Source organism: Caenorhabditis remanei, chromosome V, assembly GCF_010183535.1.
Source record: "Caenorhabditis remanei strain PX506 chromosome V, whole genome shotgun sequence".
In the NCBI taxonomy this organism is placed as follows: Eukaryota; Metazoa; Nematoda; class Chromadorea; order Rhabditida; family Rhabditidae; genus Caenorhabditis; species Caenorhabditis remanei.
Genome location: NC_071332.1, coordinates 22311334 through 22325743, shown reverse-complemented (window position 1 = coordinate 22325743; position 14410 = coordinate 22311334). Strand labels below are relative to the sequence as shown.

Sequence of the window (14410 nt, the reverse complement as noted above, 5' to 3'; positions counted from 1 at the left end):
TAGAGAGCTGCAGCTCCGCTTCCTAACCTGTGATAATTGAAACCAAGTTCTTCTTTTATTTCCTTTAATTAGGATTTTCCTGTCTTTTATCTGCAAATCTTTATTTGAACCCGTGTTTTAAAGAAATCCATCCGCGTTTCGAATATTCGGAATTCTCTTTTTTTCCCTCGTTCTTTCTCACTTCGGTACTTTTCAACTTCTGTTTCATTTTAACACATTTTTTCTAGTTTCCTCTAAAACAGTCATATTTATATTAGCCGGTCACTTTACCCATCTGTTTCCACCCTGCGGCGTATCCATCTACTTTTCTTTATCACAGTTGCCCCATCTTTCAGATTTTTTCTTGACTTTTGGATTTGAATAGTTTCTTCCATTTTTAATAATGATCCATGATTTATTAACTGTTCATAGTAATGTTGACATTTCCTGACAAGTCTATCTTCTCCAATTTTCTGAAATCTTGAGCCGTTTTTTTTTCAATTTCCGTTTGACTGTCTTTTTTCCGTTGCCTTTCTTTCTCTCAATCTTTCTCAGTTTGTAATTTTCTTCTCAAACTCCTCAAATTTTCAGCATACTTCGCACCTCATCACAATCCTTTCACATTCCCAAACAATATCTGCAAATGGTCTGAATGGAGCAATTTGACGGTTTCGAATATAACAAGAGGGATCTTCTGGGTCATGGAGCGTTTGCGATCGTGTACAGAGGCAGATATGTTGATGTGGGTTATTTATTTTTGTTTTAAATACATAATTGATGTAACCTAAGAATAGTCAAATTGTTGCCATTAGAATTGCAATGTTCTTTTCTTCAGAAACCAGAAGTACCCGTTGCAATAAAAGCTATTGCCAAGAAGAACATTTCCAAATCCAAAAACCTCCTAACAAAAGAAATCAAGATCCTCAAGGAGTTATCAAGTCTGAAACATGAGAATGTTGTGGCTCTTCTCAAATGTACAGAGACACCGACACATGTCTACTTGGTGATGGAATTTTGCAATGGAGGAGACTTGGCAGACTATCTGCAACAGAAGACAACGCTGAATGAAGATACGATACAGCATTTTGTTGTGCAGATTGGTGAGTTAAAGTAGAATTAATGAAAAGTTTGCAATGGGGCTTCTTGCTTGATCAAACATACTATTTTTCAGCCCGTGCCTTGGAAGCCATTAATAAAAAAGGAATTGTGCATCGTGACTTGAAGGTAAATAGTGGCTCGAAAAAACATCAAATTTTCTTATTTTTCAGCCCCAAAACATTCTTCTCTGCAATCATTCACGAACGCAAAACCCTCATTTTTCTGATATCACTGTAAAGTTAGCGGATTTCGGATTTGCACGGTTCCTCAACGATGGTGTCATGGCCGCAACTCTATGTGGATCCCCAATGTACATGGCGCCAGAAGTCATCATGTCAATGCAATATGACGCAAAAGCAGATCTTTGGTCGATTGGAACCATTTTATTCCAGTGTCTGACAGGAAAGGCTCCGTTCGTTGCACAGACACCACCACAACTTAAGGCTTATTATGAAAAGACTCGAGAACTGCGGCCCAATATTCCCGAGTGGTGCAGTCCGAACCTCCGTGATTTGTTACTAAGACTTCTTAAAAGAAATGCGAAAGATCGAATCTCATTCGAAGATTTCTTTGCTCACCCGTTCCTTACCACACCTCTTATGCCATCCCCCTCAAAACGTATTCTCGAAAGTGCACGGTCTCCAATTCCGAATCGTCGTATCATTACGCCACAGTCGGCGCTGCCTGTGCCTAAGCGAGCCGGTTCGGCTAAAATGGAGAGTCCGACACCGTCCAGGAGAATCGGAGAATCGCCACGTGTCGGTCGGAGGGTCATCACACCATCTATGAACTCACCAGTGCCGGGAGCAGCACCGCCAATGCAAGAGAGCACTGACTTCACATTCTTGCCACCACGACAAGAGAGTAGTCCAGTCAAACAGGTAGGTAGTGGGGAAAAGATTATAGGACACTAATAAACTATCAATGTAAAAAAAAAGCGTTAGATACATCTTCCCCCTCTCAAGTGCCGTTGGTTTGAGTAACCCCATCCTAATCATCGTTCTAATCATCAGTTTTCTTTCGGTTTTTGCAGGTTCAAGTGCACACCAATGTCTCACCATCACTAACCACTTGCAAACCAGTCCCGGTACCCAGCCAACGTTTGACCTATCAAAAAATGGAAGAACGGCTAGCAGCGGCGCGCAAGACTACCGTACCTTCCCCAACTCAGGAGGCGCAGCAGCAGGCTGCTTTGAAGGTGATACCTCAAGAAATGGAACATGCGAGAAGAACGACGTTGCCAGACCCGAATGCACAGGATATTGATAAATTGACGCTTCCGCATCGTAAGTTTTTTTTTGTGGGTTTGAGGTGATGTCTGTCGGTGTTTCGGATGTCCAGAGAGGGGTTTTAGATTGTTAGACAACTCAAAGTTAATTGTGGCTGCAGATACAGTAAGATAGTGATGATATATAATAAGCCAATTTGTCTTTTTTAAGAAACAATTCTGGAAAAATATGAATCAAAAATAAACAATCTCTTCCAATCATACTATCTATTTCAGCGTCCTTTGTTGTATGTGGAAATGGTGCCGCTCGTCAATCGAACACACCATCATCGACCAACAACACCAACACGCCACCCACGTCACGTGTCCGTCGCTCAACGATCTCCTCCACCGCCGCCGCCACAGAAGACCTCCCTCCTGCAGTTTCTGGCAAAGTGCTTCAGAATGTAACCGAGCAGCCACATTCCCAAAGTTTCCCCAAGTCCGCCACCACTGCCAATATTCAAGGAATTCCTCGTGGCAATCGAGATCGATCGGTGACCGGGCCACCACCTCCGGTCGCTACGATACATGAGAATGAGCCATTGGATAATGCAAAGTATCAGCAGACTGATGTGAACTCGTCGCCGACTGGCGCAGGCACACAGCCATTTGTGATTAATAAGAATCAAGCAAAGTAAGTTCATACAGTTTGTTTTCTAAACCTATTTTCTAATTTTCAGTGACTCCTCCGACGACGAGGAGGAAGAAGACGTCCGTGAGCCAATGAGTCTTCCTTTCGCCTCTGGAAGCCACCTACCCCCACAATCTTCTTTCAAGAAGATCGCATCGGACTCAAAACTGACAACGAATACTCAACATCATCAGAATGCAAATCAGAACCAGAATCAGAATCAAAATCACCAACCCCAAAGACCACAACAACTTTTGGGATCGCCAATCGGATTTCAGGATAATTCAGGACCGGGCTCTCCTATGGAACAAGATGGTCCTGCACCCCCACCAGCACTTGATCAGGAAATCGTTCTTGGAGAGGAGCATAAACAAATTTTGGCCAAACTAAGATTTGTGGCCGAGCTAGTTGATACACTGATGCATGTAGCCGAACAGAAAGATAACCCGCTGGCAAGCGCCATGGCATCACGAAGACAGTTGCTTACCACTGGAACATCCACTACAAACACATCATCTCCATATAGAAGAGCTGAGCAACTGGTGGTTTATGTCCGAGCACTTCATATGTTGTCATCGGCTCTTCTATTGGCACAGACTAATGTTGCTAATCATGTGTTACATCCATCACAGGCGGTACAACAAGTGTTGAATCAGTTGAATGACAAGTATCATCAGTGCCTGGTGAGTTATTCTTCTCCATTTTAAACCCTTCAACCTTCCAAATTTCCAGGTTCGCTCTCAAGAACTAGCCTCCCTTGGCCTCCCTGGTCAAGACCCAGCAATGGCTGTTATTTCAGCCGAGCGGATAATGTACAGACATGCTATTGAGCTATGCCAAGCGGCTGCTCTCGATGAGCTTTTTGGAAACCCACATCTGTGTAGTCAACGATACCAAACCGCCTACATGATGCTTCATACACTCGCCGAGCAGGTCAATTGTGATCAGGATAAGACTGTGCTGACAAGGTGAATCTTGACTACTTTTTTAGGCGCTGTTCAATGTTAATTCTTTCAATATTTTAGATACAAAGTAGCTGTCGAAAAACGTTTGCGTATCCTGGAACGACAAGGATTTGTTGCTGCTGTTAACACATAAATGACCCATTTTTATTTGATTTTTTTTGAATATTTTGTTGCTTTTTTCTTCTTTTGTCTTGAACTGAGCCTCCCCATGCCCTGACGAGTAGCCCCACTTCTTTTTTTCTTTTCTCCTGTTTAGAGATGTTACATACCCAATTTTCCCGGACTCTACCAAACATCCCATACAAATTTTTGTGAAAACAATTCTATTAACTAGCCATAAAGTTTTGTACAGTTACATGCATTTTTTTGAGGACCTCTGGACAAACGAATACACAGAAACTCCACAGAACCAGTTTCAACCTTACTCAATCAATAAAATGGGTATTCAAAGACTATGCCGAAAAATCATTACCATTTTACCTCCATGGTTTTGAAATAATCAAATCACCTTTGATTCACTTGACTAAGTGTGTCGACAATTACTAATCAAATTACTTCGGTAAAAACAACGGTTTGATCTTTTTAAATTAGAATTCAGAGTTTCCTACGCAATTCGGTGACCCTGAAAACGCGATTCAAGTGTTCAGAATATCTGGAAAGTATGTGTACATATGATCCCCCAATTCTAAAATTTGCATCTTCAGATCTCCAAATAACTTCCTCTTCCCAGTCACCGCAATAATAATTTATCGCCCTATTGCTGTCAAGAAGAATGTTTATTATTTCTTATTTTTCTCCTTTCCCTTTTTTCTTCTTCTATAGTGTTTTGTTTGATTGATGAGGGACCACATTTCGTGTGTCCCTTCCGACCAATGTCCCAGGGACCACATCTCGCGCCCCGCTTTTCAAATTTTCATCAATTGTCGTGCTGGTGACGACGCTAGTGTTGATTTTTCGCAATCGTCATTTTTTTCATTCCTTTTTTTGTGTACATTTTTGAAGTGATTTATGGTGCTATGGTGCAAGATGATGGACTAGAAATAGAAATAGTAAATCCGGTGGTATTTGGGAAATTTTGAACCAAACTTTTTCGTTCAAAAAATCACTTGAAGAAATTTAGTGCACAGTAGCTAGTGTTCTTTGATGACAAGTAGTTCAGTCGAGGACTAATCTGTAATGTGCTAATTTTAACGAGACAACTTGAGAAATGTGACGTCAAGCACGTCACAAGAAAAACTTTCAGTTAGCGGTCAATCGAACCATCGAGAACCGAAAAATGCCTTCAAAAAATATACTTACCGTAAAAACTGTATTATAACGTCACCTGTAATAAAACGGCAACTGTATTATAACGGCACCTTCCACATGCTCAAAATTCACCACTCGTATTCCCCTGGACATTTTCCGTGATTTTGATTAAAATTTTCCATGATTTCTGATTAAAATTTATTGAACTTTTAAGAGTCTCAAAACCTTTAAAATATTTCTAGAAGGCAGTTGAAAAATATGGCGGCATTTCGTTATAATACAGTTTTTACGGTATCTAGTTTCCAATCTAAACATCTGTCATATTGTGTAAGTTTTAGAAGGTCCTCTATCGATCTCTGCAGTTTTTTTTAGTTTCTTGACATTCCCTTCTTCTTTCCTATTTTCTCTCATAAATACAAATAAAGTGGCCGAAACAACATTCGTTAGTACTACTAATTAACCCCGTCTTTTTTTGTCTCATCATGTTTCTCTCTTTCTTTTTTCTCGACTTGTCCCCCCGTCCCCACGTCCATCCCTTTTAACCACTACAACACCAACAAAACCGAGAAACACATCTTCCGTCTCCGTTTTCTTCTCCTTCTTCTTCATTTTCATTCCGTTTTTTTTGGAAAAACGAAGACGTCTTCTTTTTTCTATTTCTCTCTTTTCATCACTCCTTCTCTACAAATAACGTCAATTTCGGGGTCCCCCTTCCTTTTAACAGAGGTGGGGAAAACTGGAGGGACGTTTTACAAACAAGAGGAAGGATGGGGGACCCATTGCATAAAAAAACGACAGAAAATGAGGAGGGGGACCTTTTTTCCAAAGCCAATGTTTCCATTCTCACTCATGTTCATTGCCGGAGGCTGCGAGGGGGAAAGCTTCCAATTTCTTTTCTTTTTTTAACTACTTTAGGTACATGTGTACCTGTTCCTCATACTAGACTATACTTTAATATTCTTTTCTTTTCCACCAATTCCATAACAAACATATTCTTGGTGCCGTGTGGGGTGCACGTGTCCGCCCTATGAATCGCCTAGCACCTGTTTCCATAGTTATGAGAATAAATTCATTTATTCCGACGAGGGGGAAAAGAAATGAGTCTAGTTGTTTCTTGACTTTTATGGGTTCATGAGTGTATTTTAATATATGTTTTCCTTATTTATCTCAGTTTAGCATTGGTCTAACAGCATAATACCCCTTTTTGTATTTTTCAACGTGTTTATATGTAGAAAAATGGGAAAATGACTATCAAAAAAATGGGAATGTAGACAAATGAGGAAAAAATATGTTTAAAAAATAAAGCACTTCTGTCGTCCTAGATATTCTTCAAATGCCTAAACTTCTGGTTTTAACAACCTGAAGAAACCCGGTTTCAAGCAGACAAGAAACCTTTGCACTCACTTTTTTCAAGTTCAGTATCCTATTTCCATGATGGGTAAAGTTTTTGTTTCCCTGCACAAATAAACAATAAATTTTGTCTGACTAGAAAATACGGGAAAAAAGAATAACATACTTCTTTTTAGAACTAGAAGCTTAAAGCGAACGCGTCTGAAGTACGCCAGGCAGTTTAATGTTTTTGATCTAGTGATCACTGATGAGTAGATAGTAGTCTGCGAATTTTGAAACTCGATACTTCTTGAAAAGATTTAATCAGAGAGGTAAAAGATTGTTCGTTTTCAAAGTTTCGCTTTGTCTCTGCCTCAGACAATACCTAGATTTTTGCAAGTCTTTTTCAATAAAAAACTTTTTCCAAAAAAAAAAACTCTGACGAGTTGTGGTCTATAAAGTATGTGAAACCTTATCTATATTTTTTTCTTCCATTTCTTTTTCTCTTTTTCTTTCACGCGTTTTTTTCGTTCGATCATCATAGACAAAGTGTCAGATTATAACACAGATTAGGTCACCCATTTCTTCAGTGTTGCTATTTTTGAACACGAAGAAAAGGGCGAGCTTTGAAGATTTTCAGAAACTTATAACTTTTCCTCTGCCCTCCAGAAGTTCCTATTCTCTCACTATAGCCTTTCTCACATCTAGTTGGCTTCGGATTATAGCACAAAGATTTATTTTGGTTACTCCTTGCATTTAATCTCATTTTCTGATATTGATCTTATATGTTTATTTTTTAGTATAGCGTTTTCGAACATACTGATACGTTTTGTTTTTTTCTCTTTTAAACGAACTTAGTCGATATCTATTTAAAAACCGTTTCAAAAGGTTCACTTAAAAACAGAGCTACACAACCAGAACATAATCCGTGAGCATTTCCTAATAATTATGAGGCGTATGATCCGCAACGGACGAATATGTTCTTTATGTTCTTTATTTTTACTCCACCACTATTGATAGGTCTTTGTCAGTCTCAATGATTACTATTTTTCAGTAAATTTCTCGTTCAAAAAATACCTTTAGTGGCGCCACTTACCAGCCAATCAGCCATCTCTCCTTTTTAGTTTAAACTTGAACCTGAACTTGAAGTAAAAGAACAGTATACATACACAAAACAAAACCACAAATTAGGTACGTCAACCGTCCTTCTTCCGCCCCGACGTCTTCTAAACTTTCACCTCTTTTTCCTCTTCTTCTCTTCAATTATATCTCTTCTTCTGAATCTTCTATTCACTATCATCAAATTGATGATCATTTTAAAGAGAATAGAAGAATGATACACACAAATATACACCCACAATCAATTTTACTCCCATCGTTATATCTGTTTATTTCTCTCTTATTTTTTGTTGTAATTCCTTTTTTCTACTTCCACAATCTTTGACCTCCAAAAAAATGGGCGAATAGTCACATTGATCAGGGTTGATTTTGTTTTGTTCTTCTGTTTGCCGATTTGAAGATGTTTGGAAATCTAGGCATTTGAATGTTCTGCTTTCGTAATCTTATTTTCAGTAAAACAGCTCTTGCAATGCTGAAAACTAAGTGTTTTTCAAAAAATGTATCTCCGGAAGCACTAGAAAATAAAAATAACCGAAAATTTTAAGTGGTACTTCTTCTCATTTTCAGACTACTTTTCTCGCTTCAGTAACTTTTCGAACGAATATTTTTTCTTATACATTTTCACATGTTCTACTACATGCTCATGATTTTGTATTATAATTGTTTACCGAAAATCTTGGCCAGTAAAAATTGATTTATTTATTTATATAATTCCATCGCTAACTAGAACCGCAACCCCCAATTTCTAACTTTGTAGAAGGCCGCCTAAACAAAATTGACAACATCTGGAAATGATGAAGGGGGAGACGATTTGTTGGATTTTTGATTTTCTCGTGGTGGCGAAGATTCCTAGATATTTAGCAGCTTCACTGAACATTTATTTTCCTTGTTTTTTATTTTATTTTTCTATCTGATAGTAAAATAATTTATAATTTAATTTTTATCACAACACCGTGACGCACCATTCTTTTTTCAGTGTAGAGAACATTTGAAAAGTTCTAAACTCCTAAAAAACAAAAAAAAAACAGAACAAGAAGAAAAAGAAAAACACTAAAATCTCTTTTTTGGTGAGACGTGGGGAGGAGTGCTTGTTAGCTGGTAACCAGCGAAAAACGGAAGTCTTTTCTCTCTCTGGGTTCCAATTTTTTCAATTTTTCGAGTGAAAAAATTCAAGATTCGGGTTTAGTTCTAATTCTAAGATCATCTGTTAAGAAGAAAAACTTTTTCTAGTGCTCTGTAAGTTTACATAACTTTGTTTTGTTTGGAGAATAAGTATTTAAGTATTCCTGTGTCTTTCTTCAATCTCTGCTCAATATCTACACTCACTAATGAGCTGCCAATACTCTCTAGGAAAAAAGTGCACACGTTTTTACACCAAAGTTTTTTACACTGCTGAGTGAGTGGTCTAAGTCATCCAGAAATCAATTAGTTCAGTCTTAAGAGTTGTTTCACAACTTCTAATTTTAGTTCTGTTAACCGAAAGGTATTTTCTATTTTTATTATTTTTCCCAAGCTCTCGGAATTCTAACCATCCCTAGTAACCAGGTCTCTATGGCTAGATTTTGCCAATCGTCATATGCTTATTTTCCCACAATTCTCCTTATTACTAATCACTTTTCAGCCTTCTCCATTTACCTTCCATTTCCAAGTCTCCAAATCTCATCTGACTTGTTTATCGCTTTGTCATAAACCTCTCTTGTTCCTTCCTCAACAAACTTTTTCTTCTCCCCCCCCCTCTCTCTCTCTCTCTGATTAACTTCAGGTGGGTGACATGTGCAATTTGTGTTAGAAAATTGGAAAAAATAGAGCGGGAGTTATGAATACGTGATTATTGCTTTTTGGGGCGGGTGGAAAAAGAGGGAGAAAATATTTGGGTATTTCTTCTTGACACCCGACACGAGGGACTAGTTTGGAAGGTGCTACTCCTATTTGTTTTTCATCACAAATAATTCTATCTTTCTTAAACTCTTACCGTACCTACCTAATCAACTTTCTTAGTTCCCAAACTCATTTTTCCAGAGACAACCACAAATGCGATGACCAAGTTGAAAACAATCTTGCTCCTAGTTGTCTCTTTGTCAACACTTGGGTACAACCAACAAGTCGACGCCCAGGGAAATACTGAGGTAGTTGGTGGTGTGGACATCCGGAAAAACACACAAAGAAATACCCGTGTACTTTTCCGGATGTCTTCCTCCCTAATTGTCTATCCTTACGCCTATTTCAGGTAGTACGAGTATTCTCACAACGTCTTCCGTCTCCAGAAGACTCTGCATGCCCTCCAGCAAAGCCATGCGCTCCTGGAGTCATTATTCCTGTTTGGCAGCCATCTGAAAACCTATCCGAATGTAAAATATGGTTCCGTGCAATTGTCTACCTTATCGCTCTGGCCTACTTGTTTTTTGGTGTCTCCATTGTCGCGGATCGTTTCATGGCGTCTATCGAAGTTATCACTTCACAAACGAAGTCTGTCAAAATGAAGAAAGTATGTTGTGGATATAAGTATCAAGACTCATGAACAATTCCAGATCACCGGAGAGCCGTTCACTGTCTTGGTACGAGTGTGGAACGAAACTGTCAGTAATCTAACACTGATGGCTCTTGGATCGTCTGCTCCTGAGATTTTGCTTTCCGTCATTGAAATCTGTGGAAATAACTTTGAGGCCGGGGAGCTGGGACCGTCTACTATTGTCGGTTCAGCTGCTTTCAATCTTTTTGTTATTATTGCTGTTTGTATCATGGTGAGTTACGTCGAACCTATACTAAAAATTTCTTTAAATTTAATGAAACCTACTAAAAATCTCAGAGTCTTTCTAAAAAAAACAACGATCAATTTTCAGGCGATCCCAAATGGAGAAATCCGTCGTGTCCAGCATAACGGTGTGTTCTGGGTTACTGTAGTCTGGTCGACATTTGCCTACGTTTGGCTATACTTGATTCTTAGCGTCTTCAGTCCTGGAGAAGTAGAAGTATGGGAAGGTGTTCTCACTTTCGTGTTCTTCCCGTTGACGGTGGCATCTGCTTACTTTGCCGATGCACATGCTGGACAGTTTGGACAAAGGTGAGGGGTTTGGTTAATTAAACGGTTAATTAAAAATTATATAATTTACTTTTTCAGACTAATCTCCGGCCCTCTCTCCTCATTTGTTCGCCGCTCTCCACGCCGTTCCCCATCAAAGAAAACACATGAGAATGGACTGGAATCTGGAAACGGAGGCTTGCCAGGAGATCAAAATCAATCTCTTATTAATGGAGACGCTGATGCATTGGCATTCGAAATTCATCGTCGTCATTATCTGGATATATTCAAACAACTGAGATCCGAGCATCCGGATGCACCAGTTGACGAACTTGAGAAGCACGCAATGGAGAAAGTTGTTGGAGAACAGAAAAAATCCCGTGCCTTCTACCGTATCCAGACTACAAGAAAGATGATCGGAAGTGGAGATATTCAGAAAAAAATGAAAAAGAAGAAGGGATTACTAGAGCCATTGGTTGTTAAACAGACCATGGCTACTGTTGAATTCGATCCACCACATTACACGTGTTTGGAGAATGTTGGTGACGTGTATCTAACGGTTAAGTGTGATAGAGGAGCTGTTCCAGAAGATACGACGGTTACTGTTCATTATAGGTTAGTGATTTGAAAAAAAAGTTCACTAATCTCTTCGTATTTCAGAACAATTGCCGACACTGCCCAAGAGAATTCGGATTTCACACCAACAGAGGGAACAATCACGTTTGAGCCTGGAGAGACAGAGTTAGTGATTTAAAGGTGTCGGTAGTGTGAGACGTAACGCGCTCTGTCGCATAACGGTTGGCACGGTGCCAAATACATCTTTAAGGGAATTCTACTTTTATTAAACTTTCCCGCCCATTCCAGACAGAAGATCAAAGTGGGAATTGTTGACAATGACATCTACGAAGACGACGAGCAGTTTATGGTTCGTCTCTCTCAAGTACGTGCATTCCGTTCCGAACACTTCTCTGCTGTCCCTTGCCGACTTGGCCCAGCAGCCACTGCTACAGTAATCATTGTCGATGACGATCATGCCGGTTGCTTTGGATTCGCGTCTGAGAAATTCAAGTGTGTCGAATCCTGCGGATCGTTTGTGGCAGAAGTCATCAGAAGTCGTGGTGCACGTGGTGAAGTTTCGATTCCATACAAGACGATTGACGGGGCTGCAAAGTCACCACAAGACTATTTACATCAGGAGGGAGTCTTGAAGTTTGCAGATGAGCAGTCCAAGTGAGTTTAACAAAAAATAAAGGTTGTAATCTTACATTTTGCAGAGCCGAAATCTACATCCCAATCACCAACGATGATGAATATGAGAAGCACGAGGATTTCACTATTGAACTTGGAGAACCAATCTGGCATAAGGAAATCCAGGACGGTGTGAGTGAATTACTTATAAACCGGGCCGACGCGTAACTCGCTTCAATCGGAAAATTATGCGCCGAAAAATGTAGATCTCACCGAGCTCTATTTTCGTGATCTAATACGAGCCGGTTGGCTAATGTGCCGCGGGCCGGGCTAGAAATCAACAGCTAGCAATCCGGTCCGTGGTAAGTCGCGAATATAGAACTCGTCGAGATCTACATTTTGGTATATTTTTCAGATCATAATATTATGTTTCAAGCGGGTAACTCAGCGGGCCGGTTTCCAAGTCTGCTCTATAAATTTTTTTTCTCAGGAAGAAGGAATCGAAGGAAAACCAATTCTCGGATTCTCCAGATGCAAAGTAGTAATCACAGAAGATCGTGATTTCAAGAACTTTGTCGACAAGGTATTGGTTACTGCAAACACGTCAATCATGGTCGGAACATCAAGTTGGAAGCAACAATTCACTGAAGCGTTAACTTTGGAACCTGAAGAGGAGGGAGGAGAGATTACATTACAGGAGAAGATTATGCATTATGTGGCGCTTCCGTGGAAACTTCTATTCGCCCTGATCCCACCGACGGACTATTTCAATGGTAAGGGTTTTTCCATATATTCGAACCGTGCCGAAACGGGCGTAACTCTCTGAAAACTCAATAGGGCCAGAGGGCTAGTCGTTACAGTACCGTCAGCTACTCGTTAATGTACCGGGAAAAAGACCAAAAAATCCATTCTTGCAAATAGCAATCGGCCCGTAGTCGGCCACAGATATAGAACTCGCCGAGATCTACTTTTTGGTATATTTTTCAGCTAAAAATATTGCGATGTAAGCGAGTTACCCGGTTTGCAAGTAGGGGCTTTTTGCTTTACAACATTTCAAAAAGTTGACATACTGCTATTTCAGGATGGTGTTGCTTCGTAGTCGCTATCATTATGATTGGTGTTCTCACCGCATTCATCGGAGATATTGCTGCAGCGTTCGGATGTACAGTTGGACTCAAAGACTCGGTGACTGCGTTGACATTGGTCGCGATGGGAACTTCCTTGCCAGGTAGGTGAACAATAATGTCTATATGTAGTTCTAACAAATTTCGCCGTTTTCAGTTGAAAATTTTCAACTTTTAGAGGGTGTCATGGTATCACTGATTGCCCCAACAAGTAACTTTTTTGGATCGCTCTGATCAAAGGTCGAGCTTCTTTTTTGAAGTTGACCACTTTTTTGTACGGACACTCCCTAGAGAGTTACGTATCGACAATGGAATTTTTCTCTCGAATCGGCCATAGTGCGCTTTTTGAGCTAAAATGACCATAACTCTGTAGGGAGTGTCTGTACAAAAACGTTGTCAACTACAAAATGGAGCTGTATATTTGTTCTGTACGATCCATTAAACATTTTCTTGGTGGGACAATCAGGGTGACCGTAACACATTCTCAAAGTTGAACATTTTCAACTGAAGTTGTTAGAATTATGACCATTACTGTAATATTGGAAAGTCAAAATCCAACGTTGCCTCTCTTCCAGACACATTCGCCTCACGTACCTCGGCCGTTGGTGACCAATGGGCAGATGGATCAATTGGAAATGTGACTGGATCGAACGCGGTCAACGTGTTCCTTGGTATCGGAATCGCTTGGATGATTGCAGCATGTGTACACGCTTACAGAGGAACACGATTCTTGTAAGTACAGTATTCCAAATTAGTTCTTTAAAGGGGGAGAGGGGCCACACTATTCCAAAATTCAAGATGTTTTGTATGAAAATTCTCTTGGAGTCATGTCTGAAAATCAGTCTGAAGCGAGTTATGAGACCTCAAAGTGCCTGAAGTCAAAAAACTTAAATTTTGGAATAATGGTGTCCCCCTTTAAAGGAAAAAAGAATTCAAAAAAGAATTTTGGCTCAAAGTTCGATAAGGGAATCGAACTCAATATCTAACGCTCGTGGGTAAAAAACCACAACCGGCTGATCTATACGGTCGAGAATGCGGCCGCCCACTCGGGGAAGTTATAAATGTGCCTCTCAACCAGGCTTTTTGCGTTCTCAGTTTTTTAAATCACAAATCTGAAATTCCAATCAATTCCAGAGTTTCAACCGGCTCATTGGCCTTCTCCGTCACAATGTTTCTCATCGGATCCGTCGTTTGTGTCGCCCTTCTCCAATACCGGCGATTCAATCGAAAAATTAATGGAGAGTTGGGCGGTCCCAACGCGTGGCGTATCATCTCCGCTGGAATTTTCGTCTCCGTTTGGCTACTTTATATTCTGTTAAGTACACTTGAGGCATACTGTGTTATTAAGGGATTCTAACTAATTCTAATTACTTATATAACCATTTTTGATTACTTTTAACAAAAATTTTAAAGTCTAAAAATACAGATTTGAAAAAAATC

The 14410-nt window shown here is 39.8% G+C and overlaps 2 protein-coding genes across 2 annotated transcripts; both read left to right on the top strand.

The window, feature by feature from the left end:
* Window positions 1–631: 631 nt before the first annotated feature.
* GCK72_022023 (uncharacterized protein) lies at window positions 632–4076 on the top strand (the record flags this gene model as incomplete). Its single annotated transcript, XM_003105126.2, has 9 exons — window positions 632–721; window positions 815–1079; window positions 1151–1203; window positions 1248–1958; window positions 2111–2363; window positions 2582–2981; window positions 3028–3661; window positions 3711–3946; window positions 4004–4076. 9 exons carry the CDS (start codon window positions 632–634, stop codon window positions 4074–4076), a joined length of 2715 nt encoding a protein of 904 aa, XP_003105174.2.
* A 5599-nt stretch (window positions 4077–9675) lies between these two features.
* GCK72_022022 (uncharacterized protein) lies at window positions 9676–14327 on the top strand (the record flags this gene model as incomplete). The annotated part of the gene is made up of 12 exons (XM_003105237.2): window positions 9676–9765; window positions 9867–10124; window positions 10168–10380; window positions 10480–10700; window positions 10758–11273; window positions 11319–11399; window positions 11523–11888; window positions 11933–12038; window positions 12337–12619; window positions 12928–13074; window positions 13546–13702; window positions 14105–14327. 12 exons carry the CDS (start codon window positions 9676–9678, stop codon window positions 14325–14327), a joined length of 2661 nt encoding a protein of 886 aa, XP_003105285.2.
* Window positions 14328–14410: the final 83 nt, after the last annotated feature.